The 13,496-nt window shown below is 46.3% G+C and overlaps 3 protein-coding genes and 1 long non-coding RNA gene across 5 annotated transcripts; 1 reads left to right on the top strand and 3 right to left on the bottom strand.

Moving 5' to 3' along the window:
- Positions 1 to 514: 514 nt before the first annotated feature.
- Positions 515 to 4,492, top strand: LOC131888811 (zinc finger protein 264-like). 2 transcript variants are annotated; one of them, XM_059237746.1, is made up of 6 exons: positions 529 to 1,762; positions 1,832 to 2,068; positions 2,140 to 2,320; positions 2,453 to 2,730; positions 2,802 to 3,111; positions 3,179 to 3,650. In XM_059237746.1, exons 1-6 carry the CDS (start codon positions 893 to 895, stop codon positions 3,562 to 3,564), a joined length of 2,262 nt encoding a protein of 753 aa, XP_059093729.1. In that variant the 5' UTR covers positions 529 to 892; the 3' UTR covers positions 3,565 to 3,650. The 2 variants fall into 2 exon arrangements, with proteins under 2 accessions (XP_059093730.1, XP_059093729.1); XM_059237747.1 differs by lacking the exons at positions 2,453 to 2,730; positions 2,802 to 3,111; positions 3,179 to 3,650 and adding exons at positions 3,742 to 4,022; positions 4,096 to 4,492 and having other exon boundaries at positions 515 to 1,762.
- LOC131888820 (uncharacterized) lies at positions 2,955 to 4,099 on the bottom strand. The gene is made up of 2 exons (XR_009374157.1): positions 3,699 to 4,099; positions 2,955 to 3,559 (listed from the first exon to the last, which is right to left on the bottom strand). It is a non-coding gene; the product is annotated as an uncharacterized LOC131888820 (long non-coding RNA).
- LOC131888813 (nucleoporin NUP42-like) lies at positions 4,480 to 6,144 on the bottom strand. The gene has a single exon (XM_059237749.1). It carries the CDS (start codon positions 6,041 to 6,043, stop codon positions 4,511 to 4,513), a length of 1,533 nt encoding a protein of 510 aa, XP_059093732.1. The 5' UTR covers positions 6,044 to 6,144; the 3' UTR covers positions 4,480 to 4,510.
- On the bottom strand, positions 6,045 to 7,917 carry LOC131888817 (uncharacterized). The gene has a single exon (XM_059237753.1). It carries the CDS (start codon positions 7,542 to 7,544, stop codon positions 6,138 to 6,140), a length of 1,407 nt encoding a protein of 468 aa, XP_059093736.1. The 5' UTR covers positions 7,545 to 7,917; the 3' UTR covers positions 6,045 to 6,137.
- Between the last annotated feature and the right edge of the window lie 5,579 nt (positions 7,918 to 13,496).

Below are 13,496 nucleotides of genomic sequence, written 5' to 3'. Positions count from 1 at the left end.
CCTTGCGAATTGCCAATGGATTCTTCGCCTTCTTCTTCGGTCATCACTCAGTCATGCTGGTTGGTTGGGCTTTTGTTTTCTCATGCTCCCTTCTCCATATTGACAAACAATGGGAATGGAAAGAGGTGACTGTGCTTTGTTTTCTGTCAGGTGACTGGCTGGTTTCATGACATTCAGCCTTCATTTAATTATTTCAAGGGTCGAGTTGGCGATGGGAATGAATCTATTTCTACCTCAGGTTAAATATAAGTCGCACCATTTATAGATACTATATAGAGTATGAAAGTTGGGCCATCATGCTCTCCCCCATATTCGTGATCATGTTTTCGTGGGTTTCCATTTTTTAACACTTGTCATGATGATCGGCTTGAAAAGTCTTTTTTGCATAAGCCGTAGTAGCATTTTCCAAGCTTTTTCATGCCATGGATTACCATGACTGCTATGCTCCTTCATAAGTCCTGCCTAAATTTCTTATCGCCCTCACCCTGATGAAGTGAAAACGGGGGCGCGCAAGTTCTGCTCAGGAAATTGACCGTTGAGCTCCAGCCCTCCAACAAAATGGCGCATCGCCCAACCAAGCTACGTTCCACTGGAATCTAATTCACCCTCCCCAGTGGCTTAGTTTCAACCGATTTAACCCCCAAGTCGAACTAGACACTTTTCACTCGGGCCCCCAACCTGAAAACCGAGCCTGTCCAAATCTTCAACCCGCTTACTTAGTCCAATCCGACTTTCCAACTTCCTTGCACACCTTTTCCCTTTGAGTGGGCCAAAACTTTGGGTTTTGTCAAACGTCAGAGGCCTAGAACGGTACCGTTCGCCACATCGAAGCTGGACGTCCTCGCCACTTGGTGGGCTTTCATGGCTTAATCCGGGTGGATCGATTGCCAGCATGGCCACGGACACGCCCACGCCTCCGGTGGATCAATCCCCGTGCGCCTTTTTCGATCCCGAGCCCAGTCCAAGTAGCTCCTCGGAAGCGATGGTGTCTTCCGAAGAGGCGTGGGCCCTCTTGAGTCCCGTTCAAGCGCATTTGAGTCGATATCACGCCCCATTGGTGTGTCTGGCCGGGCAAAGTCCGGCCATCTTTGCCCATCGACCTTTTCTGTCCTTGGTTCACGGGGCTTGGTTCGATCAATTTCTCAAAGATCAGGCCCCCGTCAAGGTGAATATCTTCGCTCTCAGTGCCGAGGAATGGGTCCTTCAAAGGCTGACCTTTAACCGCCGGATTCTGGCTGAGGTTCGATTAGACTGGCAAGAGACGTGGCCGTCGCGATTGGACGCCATTCTGGCTGAGTGGCTTGATCCGACGTCAGATATTCGCGTTTGTCCCGGATTTGCGGCTCGCCACCAACCTCATCTGTTTGAAAAGCTCCGAAAAGTGGACATTCCGTGTATGAACATTGAAACTTTTGCTCAAGACACGGTGTATCGTGCTCGGACGTGTCAGTACGTCATTGAAAGAGCCGCGCATGCTGATCGGCTTCAATGTCCGGCTTGCTTTGAGTTTCACGCCCACTTGGAGGCCAAGTATGCCAACCTGACTAATACTGGGATCGAGCCAGAGTCCAAATTGGCCGATGACGAAAGTTCGGATCCCACCCGTCCCAAACGAGGCCGCGGACGACCCCGAAAACTGGCCGCTCACGAAGCCCAATCGATTGACTTGGAACTAGAAGAAGCTCAGCCGAAGGAGCTCACCACGTCAATTAAACTTGAGGACCGCGAAATCCACCAGGAACTGCCGCACCCATCTTCGTTGGTAGAATACGAACATGATATTTTTCAGCGACTGAGGCTGATTTGTGAAAAGAATATTTCATGGTTTTAGGAACCGGAGGACGATTCGCTGGCCTTAAAGGATGACCCTCAAAATGAGGACTCTGAATCCCAAGGTGGGGTTCGTTTGAGACGGGGTAAGAAACGCGCCTCTTCGACGCGATTCAAGGAGCAAATGGCCCAAATTGTCAAACGGAAACGGGGCCGCCCGCCCACTATTACCGATCCTGTGACTTGTACCGATTGCGGTGAGACGTTCACGGTTCTCAAAGACTTTCGACTTCATTGTGTGAGTGCTGATTCTCAAAATTATTGATCAGGTGGGTTTGGAGCATGACACTTTTTTCCCATTGATTCCAGCAAGAGCACGCCAATAAGCTTCCATGTGAATTCCCGGACTGTTCACGACGGCTAAAAAACAATCGAGAATTGGATATCCACATGAGGAAACACCGAGGGGAAAAACCTTTTGCCTGCTCGGAATGTGATAAAGCCTACCTCTCCCGACAAGATTTGCGCACGCATATGCGGTCGCATACTGGTAAGTAAAACTCTTCTCGCGTTGCGTGAAAATCCTCGAAGGGGTCGCGTCTGGCGAATAGCTAAATCGAGTAAAGTGCGGGGGGAGAGAGGTTGGCCAAGCTCGTAGTGAACACCTCCTCGTTCCTGTTAGGCGTGCGTCCGTTCCCCTGTCAGGAATGTCCCAAACGATTTGCCCGCCACCAACAACTCAAGATTCACATGACGGTTCACACCGGTGAGAAGGCCTTTCTCTGTCCGGAATGTGGTGGAGCATTCGGCTCCGATTCCACGCTAATCGATCACCGGAAACGAAAACATTTCGAGATCCGCGATTACAAATGTGAATTTTGCCCAAAGGGGTTCTTCACACGCCAAGAGAAGGCTTCCCATATGCGAACTCACACCGGTGACAAGCCTTTTCCTTGCAACGTGAGTGTGATTTTGATACGCTCGTTTCCTCACTGACCAACAACCCAAATGGTTCTTTTTACTCGTTATAGAAATGTGGAAAGACTTTCTCACGTGAACATCACCTGAAGCGGCACATGAAAGGAGTCCATTATGGAGACAAGCAGAAGCAATACTTTTATCGGAAAAGTGAGACGCCCACGGTTCAACCACCTTCCCTCAAAGAGAATTCGGGGAAAGGGTACTCGACGATGAAGATGGTCGAAGCTCTCGAGGACAACGGCACCGTTCTTTATTGCACGGATGAGAGCGGCAATACCGTAATACTACAGCACGTCACCAAAGGATCGGATAACGAACACTATATTGTCGCTGAACAATCCGACAACAGCGTTAGAGATGGTGAGACAGGCCCATTTTTGGACGTCAATCTAATAAATAAACGATTGTCTTATGCTATTTTTTTCAGCCTCCACTGCATCTCGTGAGGACTCATCTGTTTTCATTCAAAAACTCTCCGAAGAAGAGACAAAGCCGAACGAAACTGGACGGGTTTCAACAACCGCCTTGTCTGGAGCGGCGGCTTCGTCACTTTTAGCTTTGTCTCAGGTAGGGCGCAGCAAAGAAGGGATCAAGCATGGAGAAGAAAACGCCGCGGAAAATTCAGAAACGGAACTTTTACACAACACAATCTTCATATCTGAGGACTCGGTGGTGGAGATCCCGGGACAAGAGGGCAGCTATATATTTGTGACCACAGATGAAGGCGACGAATCCAGCACCCGTCTCATTCCAGTAGAGCTTCCTCAACATGATTCTGCCACGTCTTCGAGTGTGGGAGGAGACCCATCTTAAAAGCAAATATTATGAGTCGTTGTTAAAGGAGAGCTTCACACTTCACTGGTTTTTGGTGCCAATAAAATAACTACCAGCGGACATAATGCTCTTTGATTTAGATAATAAGGAGACAAAATGCTGTCTACAATTACCATATTTTTTAAAGAAAGAGGCGCAATTGCTCTTCCATTTCAGGTGAGAGGCCCTATCATTGCGCGGCTTGTGGGAAAGATTTTGGACGACTCTCTGCCCTACGGATTCACAAAAGCTCCGTCCATGAAAAGATCAAAAGCTATTTGTGTCCAGAATGTGGAGCGGCTTTTAAATCCAACTCGGCCTTAATAGATCACCGCAAGCGAGTCCATTTGTCAGTCAAACCACATCACTGCTCCTCTTGCCCTAAAGAGTTCTTCTCCAAGAAGGACTTCATCGAGCATGTGCGAACTCATACAGGCGAGAAGCCATTCCAATGTCAAGTACGATCTCATGTTTATCAGCTATGCAATCTGAATGAGTGCTAATTCATATATATCATGGTTGACCTTCTAGCTGTGTGGTAAATGCTTTGGGCGGCAGAACCACGTCAAGCGCCATGTCCAGAGTGTTCATAGAGGAGTAAAATTCGAAGCGAAGAAAAAGCCAACGGTAATGGTCGAGAGCGAAATACCCACGAGCAATTTGCATTTACCACCACTCCCAACGAGCTCCAGCAAAAGCTTGACCTCAGAGGAAGCTGACGCTATCGAATTTGGAGAAGTGGTCGAGTTCATCAATTTCAAGGCTGACGTCACTCAATCGTTAATACCCGTCAGTTCCGTTCAAAGCGAAGGGCATTCAGAATCTAAAAACGTCTTAGAACCTTCCAAACAAGTAACCCCGTCAGAGTCCTGTGATCTCACATTCCTACAATAATTTGAGCAAAATGAAGGAAAATATTTGTGGCGTATCTGTACTTCTTTCCATTTCAAAAACATAATTCAAGAGGAGGTGGTCTTTCTGGAATTCGCCCTAATTCAAATTCCTCGCCTTTTAACACAGCTAGCTCCTCTGGGCTGAACTGATCGAGTGGAGTGTACCGATAAGGATCGGTCATTTCAGGTAGCTTTTGGCCAAAAAGGCCGGTTGACCCACTTCCACCCCCGACTGCAGCAAATAAACCTCCAGCATTTGTGGAGTTGGCACTTTGGGATAGGAATGGATTGGATGGAGCAGCTCCTCCAATAGATCTACTTGGAAGAGGAGGGGGAGGGTTTGAGAATGTGCTCTGATTTCCAATGCCTTGAGCAGTAGTTACAAAAGGAGAGGGTACGTTCGAGGGGGGCGTGTTTGCACCCTGGGGAGAGTTACCAAAAGGAGATTGCGCGACGGACGGGCTAGAAAACGGATTGGCTGCCGTTTGAGGGGCACTGGATCCTCCGCCAAATGGACTATTCGTTGATGGCGAGTTTGCCATCTGCCCACCAAACACCGATGGTCCTTGGTTCGAAATGGAGCTGCCACTGAAAGGTGACGACAGTTTTGATTGACCCTGATCAAAGACACTCCCACTTGGATTAGAATTCTGGGGTTGTCCAAACGTAGTATTAGTCCCGGACATGGACTGTTGCATTTGAGGTTGGGAGCTACCCCCGAAGATGCTCGACGTGTTGGCAGTAGGCTGACCAAAGGGGCTTTGACCAAAGGGCGATTTGGTACTCGATGTAAATGTCGAAGGGGATGCTTGGTTTTGATTAGCTCCTCCAAATATGGAGGATCCTGGAGATTGCGTTGTACTAGCTCCTCCAAAAATGGATGAAGAGCCATTTGGAATCCCTGAGGAGAATGGGCTTGGCGCACTTTGATTATTCGCGGTTGAACCACCACCAAATATCGCGGGCTTGCCCCCGGTTAGCGATGTTGATCCACCACCAAAAATAGAGTTGGAAGGCGTTGGCTGACCTCCTCCAAAAATGGAAGCGGCATTGCTTTGCGTGCCGCCAAAGGGTTGTTGGTTGGTTCGGTTTTGGAAAATGTTGGAAGAGTTCGCGGTAGTGGCACTGCCCCCGAAGATGCTCCCGACATTGGCCGCGGCATTGAACACATTTGATCCCGGTGGTAAAACCACCTTTTCTTTGGCATAAAGTCTCCGAAGAATGCCCTTGATCTCTTCACTCGGTTTTGCGAGGGCTTTTCGTTTCAGAGCATAACTGCTCAGCAGCTCTTGGAACTTTTGTTGATATGCTTGACTTGTATTGGAGTCTCGACTGGCGTATGCCTCAAACCGCATCTCTTCGGGACTGATGTCATCAATGTCTGGAAAGCAATGGACTTCCTTGGCGGGAGCATAGCACGAAAACACCCATTGATGTCCCTTCTCCCATGTCTCCATGTCCAGTTCCACGGTTTTCACCAACGTATTGGTCATGTCCTCACTTGAACGGTTGGGTGCGGGATGCGCGAAGCGGCATTGATTGCCGAACGAGCATCGGCCCTGTTGATAGTAGTAGCAAATGGTCATCCTAGAAGTGGTAATATTTAGACATTAAAACGAATCGATGGCAGGAGACAAAAGTTCCTCGACAAATACGATTGAGGATCGCTTGAATTATATTTCAGTCAAACTTGGGCAATCCCCACTGTTCAGGGCAGAAATGCCACATGGTTGGGATGAGCTGATTCGGCTTGACCTCAGCGGATTCGACGGAAGACACTTGTACCACATTCATTTTGGCTCTTTGGGCTGCCAGCACACCCAAAGGTGCATCCTCAAGAACAAGGACTTCTTGCGGTGATATATCTTTGCGATGGAATTGGTCCAGCGCTTTCAAAAAGATCTCAGGATGAGGTTTGCTCTCTTTCACTTGATCGCCAGTCACCACATGATGGAACACTTTCCCAAAGAGCTCACCATGGAGCTGCGTCTTGATGGTGTAGTGTCGAATGTGACTGCTTGTCGCAATGGCCATGGGCACATTGTTTTTTCGCAAGTGAACCAAAAGCCGTTGAACTCCGGCCATAATTTCACTTTTAGGGAACATCTGGTCCAGGATCTCTTCCCGCTCGCGAATAAATTCTTCCGGATCCAAGCGGCCTTTTAAGCCGTAGTGATCAATCATCACATTGGCCGCGTCCAATGATTTTCGACCCATTATTTTGGCTTTCACGTCATAGGTGAACTTAATCTCAAAGCGGTCCAGGATTTGTTGCTGGGCTAAACTGTACCATCGTTCCGTGTCCAAGATCAAGCCATCCATATCAAAGATGACACATTTGATGGCGCCCAGAATTTTTAATTGACACGGTAGTGAAGGCTGCCAGGCCATCAATTTCTGACGAAGCAGTTCCACTGGCAAGCCCTCCACGGCCGTGGGTGAGCCATTTAAGCCTGTGATATATTTGCCCATAGCCGGATGATCCATGGAAAATGCGCCCGCCATTTGCAAGGCGCTTCCATCCTCGATCATCTCTTGAATGGCCTCATCGCCAAATGGTAGGAAAAACAACGAGCTCACCTCGACCACACTTTCTTGGAGGCCCAAGGTCAGGTCACGTAACACAATGCCATTGATGCAAAAAACGGGTTCGGACGGATGATCGCGATAGTTTTGCAGAAACGCCCGCGCTTCTATATCGGACGTGGGTTTTTCCAAAGCTTGGCCTCGGTATTTGACCACCATATCGCAAGTGATCAAGATCTGGGCACCCACCAACTCAGCCTCCTTGTTGGCCAAGATCCAGTCCATTTTGGCCTCGGCCACCTTTTGACACATGGCCTCGGGCTCGAGGTCACGCCCAATGGCTCTTTCATCCACTTCGGGCGTGAGGAAAGCCACCGCTTGAGAATAGAACAAATCCGGAAAGTGCAAGCGCATCAGATTCCGACGAAATGGAGACGAGGAGGCCAGAATCACGGCGGGCGGAGCGGGTGGAGCGGGAGGCCTGTCATTCTGGGCCGTAGACGGTTCCATAGCCATGGATTCGAGTGGATGGGACAGCAATTTGACCAATTTCGTGGTCATAGTGCCAGTGTCTACTAATGGCAATGACCGTTAGTTTGTTTAAGGCTCCACAGAAATTGGTTGGGCTTGCTTCAGTGGTGGCGCCAGTCAAATGGTCTTCTTCTTCTTGAGCGAGCCTGTCTGAAGGGCCCTCTTTTCTTTAGGGTCGAATCGGTCGAATGCAAGGCGGTCGCTGGTGGAGAGTGGGAAATTGGGACAGAAGGATGGATCTTGGAGCATACACCACTGTACTTGGTTGGTGGGTTCATGCTCTTAGAGAGATTGAGCACGAACGTAACATGATCACGTCAACACGCAACAATCGTTGGGCACAGGGTTGCGAATTCTGACTCGACTATCATAGTTAATGAGGGATTGAAATATTCATTGTTTATCTCGGGCGGCTTATCGCTTAGATATCCGCTAGTGCTACATCCTGTTTTTTCCTAATACAACAACTAAGCTAAAATTTTCACTAACAACTTCTTGTTTACAAAAGGCCCAACGTTCAAACGTTTGACTGATGTTCCACATGAATGGATGACCTTCCTGCCGGCCTTATTCGTTCCACTTGGACGAGCTAAGATGATGATAGTTACTACTTGTCCTTCTTGTCCTTCTTAGAGGATGAACGGATGAGTTAATCGGGATTTAGTATTTTTACATACATGTGGTAAAAGTTCAAATTTGATAATGACAGATGTGAAGTATTGGAGAACATCCAAATAATATTGTTTGGTCATTATTGAGTGCGGTTAATCGAATGAATTCCACTCGACCGATGCAATGAAGATTGAAGTGCATTGAGAAACTTGGGTCTAACAAGAATCACTTCCATTCTGGCCAACGTTTTACATTGGTTCCAAGGGTATTGTAAAGCGCCCAGGGTTATAGTTATGAATGAAATTCCGGAATTGAACTGTCAGATTCAGTTCACTTTCAGACTGCGTGGCTATTTCGCAGATGTAGCGCGACGAAATGGACGGATGGATGACACGATTGCAAAGATCCAGTGGCAAACCTAATTGGCGGACTCCCGCGGCATCAAAGCGCGAACCGCGCCAAAATCGATCCCGAATGTGATTGATCCCCATTTGCTGCAAACTGCATGGCGTCATGGAGCGTTCGTAGATTTGATCCAAAATGGTGAATTTGAATGGAAACTCGGGAATGGTCTCGTATAAGACGCAATGGAATCGTTGTATCAGAACCGTTGGTAACGGTTTGATTTCTGAACGGATTAGTAACGCGATTAGATAAGCCAAACCGATACATTTAACTGACGTGGGATGTCGTTCAATGCACAGTAGAAAGTTCTTGAAGGTTTGACCAAATACTGCAGAATCGATCAAATTGAGATTGACCATTTGCACGAGGAATTCTGTTTGGGGAGTTCGGATCACCGCCTTCATTTCCGCTCGAGTCAAAGTGGCTCCGTTCTCGACCAGAAATTTGGCGATCGCCAAGTGATACTCGGTGTCTTCTTTGTAAAACAGTGCATAAATAGGTGAGAGCACTTTGGGGTGCGGACTCTCCAAGGACCAACCCAGAGAAGTTAAACGACTCAGAATTCGGATGTGATCTTCGACTGACCCATTAAAATGACAAGCTATGGCCTTGTACATAGGCGTGGTAGTTTTAGACATGTGACAGTTCAGCCGAATGTATTCACCATTCGGTTTCAGCCAGGGCGATTTCAAGGTCAAGAACTTGAGAATCCACGAGACAGGATACTTGTCCAGGATGTTCCATAACACTGAAGTATTCACATCTACACTCGGAAGATTCGCCAGATCTGATATGCGATCTGAACACGGAATCGAAGGATCCTCGAGGCTCCTTTTGTGGGTGGCAGGAATCATTTTCATTAAAATCTCACCTTGCATGTTGATATCACTGTGATTGTTATAGATGACCAAATGGATCGGTAGCAACGGAACCGGAAGGTGGTCCAAGGAACGGATCTCTTTTTGAAGGTCGGCTCCTTCTTGCACCAAATGGTTGTAAAGTCCAAGTGATAAATGAGGTGATACGAGCATGAGGGTAAAAATGTTGCGGACCTTCTCATCGGGTGGACCATTAATGAAGGGATCCTTCTGCTCGGGGCTCAATCCATCAATGATGAATTTGATGGCCTTCGGATTCCTCTTCAAAATCCGGCACATCGAGGATTGAACGTAACCCGAATATGGCGAGCCTATACACTTGGCCACATCCATAGGGTCGGCCCCTTCTCGGAGCAAGGTCTTCAATATCTTGATCAATTTTCTTTGGCCTACATCCGTGGATTGAGTTTCCATGAAGGCGGAAATGAGCGGTGTTTCTCCATGAAAACTGGAGGCATGAACATCCGCCCCTTTTCCGATCAACATGCCGCAGACCAGCCCATCTTGCAATTTGGCCGCGCGATGAAGAGCTGTGTAATCCATGTTGTCCTTTTCGTTGCTTCGGATCTCAGGATGGTCAAGGAGCAACTGGATCGTATCCAACGCGTCTCGCGACTTAGAACAAGCCAACATTAAGGGGGTAAGATTTTCAAAGGTCTTGGCGTTCACGTTAGTGAGGGGAGCGGCGAGAAGAACCTTCAGACATTGGGATCGGTTGAGAAAGGCCGCATAGTGAATGGGTTGCCAGCCTCGATTATCGACTTGGACGGCGCTTTGGCCTTCTTGGTGAATCAATTGCTCCAGATCATCGGCATTGTCACTGAAGCGAAGAAACTTTGAAACCGGAGGCACAGTGTGCTCGTAGACACCGTCAAAGTCCATGATGGTGTCTTTTTCTACTCTCACGGCTTGTGGCCTTGGCTTTGTTGTCATTCTTGAATCCAGACTAGTGGTAGTTGTAGGGTAGTGTTATTCCCAAGTTGGGTGACCAAACATTTGCGTCAATGACCTTTTTTGCCTGGGCGCGAGCTTTTGCTGGTGGGAAAAAAAATATTTGACTCACTGAGATTACACTTCTTTTGAGAAATTGTGTGTTGTAAATCAAATGGAAAACTAGAGATTGACATTGGATTCTGCTTCACATTGGACTAAGTCAATGAGAAACAGAAAATCTTTGCTATTTTTTTCATATTTTTCATTTCCTCACGTGAAGTAAAGGAAATAAATAAATCGGAAAAATGTAGTGCAACATCATGATTTTGCGCATTTTGAGGAACGAGAATTTTGACAATCATTACGGCCAACTGGGACCTTATGTTTTCTTTATTGCTTGGACGCAACCAGACGGATCACGTGGAGACCGTTGGAATATTGCCACAAAGTAGTCGTTCAAAGCGTTTGACTTATCGAGATCAGAAATAGCGTGATGCCCTTCCAGTGTCAAATGGTCCGACGGTTGCAGTTTTTGTTCTTGCATTGATGTCTTTATAAAATTTCTTGGGATTGGATTTTAATTCTTTAGCGAGCTCGGTTTCATATTTTGCTTTGGCTCTTCGGATTGAGGGTCAAGTTTCAGCTTGAAGACATTTGAACTCTGCTAGGCTGTCTTTATATCCATATGGCCTGGTAGCCTTGAACAGTTGAGTTTTCTTTGCGATAAGCCTCCGGAAAGATGCCGACATCCATGGTGGATTTTACCTCCCAGGTCGGTCAATTGCGGGTACGTAAGAGTATGACGAGTATGACTCGTTTATTTTACTGGAAAGATGTCGCCATTGTTCTTGGACCGAAAGAATTTCAACGCTGGTCCAATCTGCTGTGTCGAGAATGGAACGGATTTGATCCCAGTCGGTTTTTGCAAAGTTTTTCATGCTTTGCTTTGCTGTAAAGATCCAGGGGGTCAACTCAATGTGATTATCCAGCAAACAGTGATAACTATTTGCAAAGGCATTCAGTCTTATATTTTGACTACTTTCTCCGGAACGTTTGTGAGGATCCAGTCTATTGCCAAAAGTACGAGAATCAACCCAAGTATCCTTAAAAACATAGCCAAAGCAAGAAAAGATAATTCAGAGGGGATCTCCATTCTTGGATTGAAACTTAGCGCAAAAACCGAAACTTTCCACTTTAACCTAGATAACATTTCCAACAATTTGATGCCGAAGCAAAAATTATCACCAGGCGAAAAATTTTCTCAGGGGGTTTCACCGTAACTTTCATTGGAACAGCTTTTGGAATAATTTCGGGAGGTCGGTCCCCGACCAGCGGTCGGTGAAGTTGGCGTTGCGCACCATCAAGAGCACTTCCAATAGCAATTGGAAGACCTCCGAACGACTGAGTACCTTCCTTGGCAGTATCAACTTCGGTCAAAACGACTAAACAGGGCTCTGTTAGAGCAAGTTTTCTGACTGTTCTTTCTAGAAAAATACCATTCGATATTACGTTGTCGCGCTTTTGACACAGGATGTTGCGTGCACATTGGCTCGGAAAATCGATCATTTGTTCCAGAAAAGCAGATTGGCTGTGGTTCTTTTTTTTTTTTACACTTAAGTGCATGCATAATATCACGATCCTAACTCTGCTCAAGTCGATTGTCCAGCTGCATCTTCAACAGGCCTTGCCCATTTGCCCATTGGGGCTTGGCGCACAAAAGGTACCTAATAGTGCACATACATTTTCTAAATCATTCATGAGTTTTATCATACTCTAGGCTTTAGGGTCACTTGGAATGACTGCAGAAGCTTAAGGTGCTTCTTGGGCGTACTTTCAAGCCTTGAAGAATCCATGCTAGTTAAAACAATAAAGTCCAACTCTCTTCTTTCTCAAACTTCATCATTGTTCAATATGTTGCCCTTATATTCGGGTGTATGTAGGTGTTGATCCAGTATCAGGATTTGAGTCAGATTTGGACAAGTTTTTCACTAAAATTCCTAATCAACCTTATATTCAAGGGTTTGCAAGATCTGCCAACTCTAATTCTTTGGTTGATCAAATAATATATGAAAATTAAGGTTAAGTAAAATGAATATTTTTTTCGTCTTGCACTTCTGTGAGTCCAATCCTAGTCGAGGAAGGAAGCCCAGAAAAAATTCAATACTGTGTCAATGGCGGGCAGAGATCCCAGAAAGACCTGGACCACATGGAGGGCATGTTTGATTTTATTATAAAATGGATCATTTTCTGTCTAAATATCTTTGACTTTCTTGTTCTATAGGAATTGACTAAGAGGTCAACATTGACAATGTTTTCTGGGGTCCTCCTAATCCAATGCTCATGTTGTCTGTCTTCATCTTTAGTTCTCTTGTAACCTTCATGGAACATTTTTTGAGTCAGAACGCTAATGCTCAAGTGAGAGCAAATGGGGATCCCCTGAGCCATATCAAGTGGATTTCTTGGTGAAAATGAAATTTCATAGAAAAGAGTCAAAAACTTATCCCACGAGCTCATATCATGCCCATATGAGCAAAAACGTGTCATGTGGGTGAGCATGTAATTGTAAATGAAAAGGCTTGGTTACATTAGTCCAAATATGATTAATCACATTTACAATTATTAAGTTGTACCAAGAGGCTACTAATTGAGCTCTTGCTTGAATGTAGAGTGCTAGTTAGAGAAGCAACACTCACGAGATTTCTGAGATTTTTTTGCCTCCCTCACGGCTGCCTGGTGTGTGCGACAGGGATTGGCTTTGAACACGTTTCGTTACGTGATTTTCAAAATCAAGTTCCGAATTCAGAGAGCCAGTGAGTTGATGGCTCGATTGTCTGCTTTGGTTGAAACTGCGTAACGCACAAGAAGTCGATCAGCCTGACACCCTTCTGCCTAACTACCAAAATGTGTTCATAGCCAAGTCTCAAGTGACTTGATTGGAGTGACCTTTTTCTGACAAGCCCTCTCTACTTGGATGGATTAGGAATGCGTTATAATATAAGATGATGTCTGCTGTACGGGATAGGCGGATGTACGGTACAGTCTGACAAGCCCTCTCTACTTGGATGGATTAGGAATGCGTTATAATATAAGATGATGTCAAGAACAAATGATAGTCTTTCATTTGTGGCTCTTTGTTTGGCTAGATTAAAAAAAA

This window comes from Tigriopus californicus, chromosome 10, assembly GCF_007210705.1.
Source record: "Tigriopus californicus strain San Diego chromosome 10, Tcal_SD_v2.1, whole genome shotgun sequence".
In the NCBI taxonomy this organism is placed as follows: domain Eukaryota; kingdom Metazoa; phylum Arthropoda; class Copepoda; order Harpacticoida; family Harpacticidae; genus Tigriopus; species Tigriopus californicus.
Note: the sequence above shows the minus strand (reverse complement) of the source record. Positions and strands in the feature narration are given on the sequence as shown.

Excerpts from the sequence above, each read along its gene's own strand:
- LOC131888817 (XM_059237753.1), bottom strand. The coding sequence starts at position 7,544 with ATGACCACGAAATTGGTCAAATTGCTGTCCCATCCACTCGAATCCATG.
- LOC131888813 (XM_059237749.1), bottom strand. The coding sequence starts at position 6,043 with ATGACCATTTGCTACTACTATCAACAGGGCCGATGCTCGTTCGGCAAT.
- LOC131888811 (XM_059237746.1), top strand. The coding sequence starts at position 893 with ATGGCCACGGACACGCCCACGCCTCCGGTGGATCAATCCCCGTGCGCC. Across the intron at positions 1,763-1,831 it reads TGCCGCACCCATCTTCGTTG|GAACCGGAGGACGATTCGCT; the intron begins GTAGAATACGAA and ends TCATGGTTTTAG. Across the intron at positions 2,069-2,139 it reads AAGACTTTCGACTTCATTGT|CAAGAGCACGCCAATAAGCT; the intron begins GTGAGTGCTGAT and ends CATTGATTCCAG.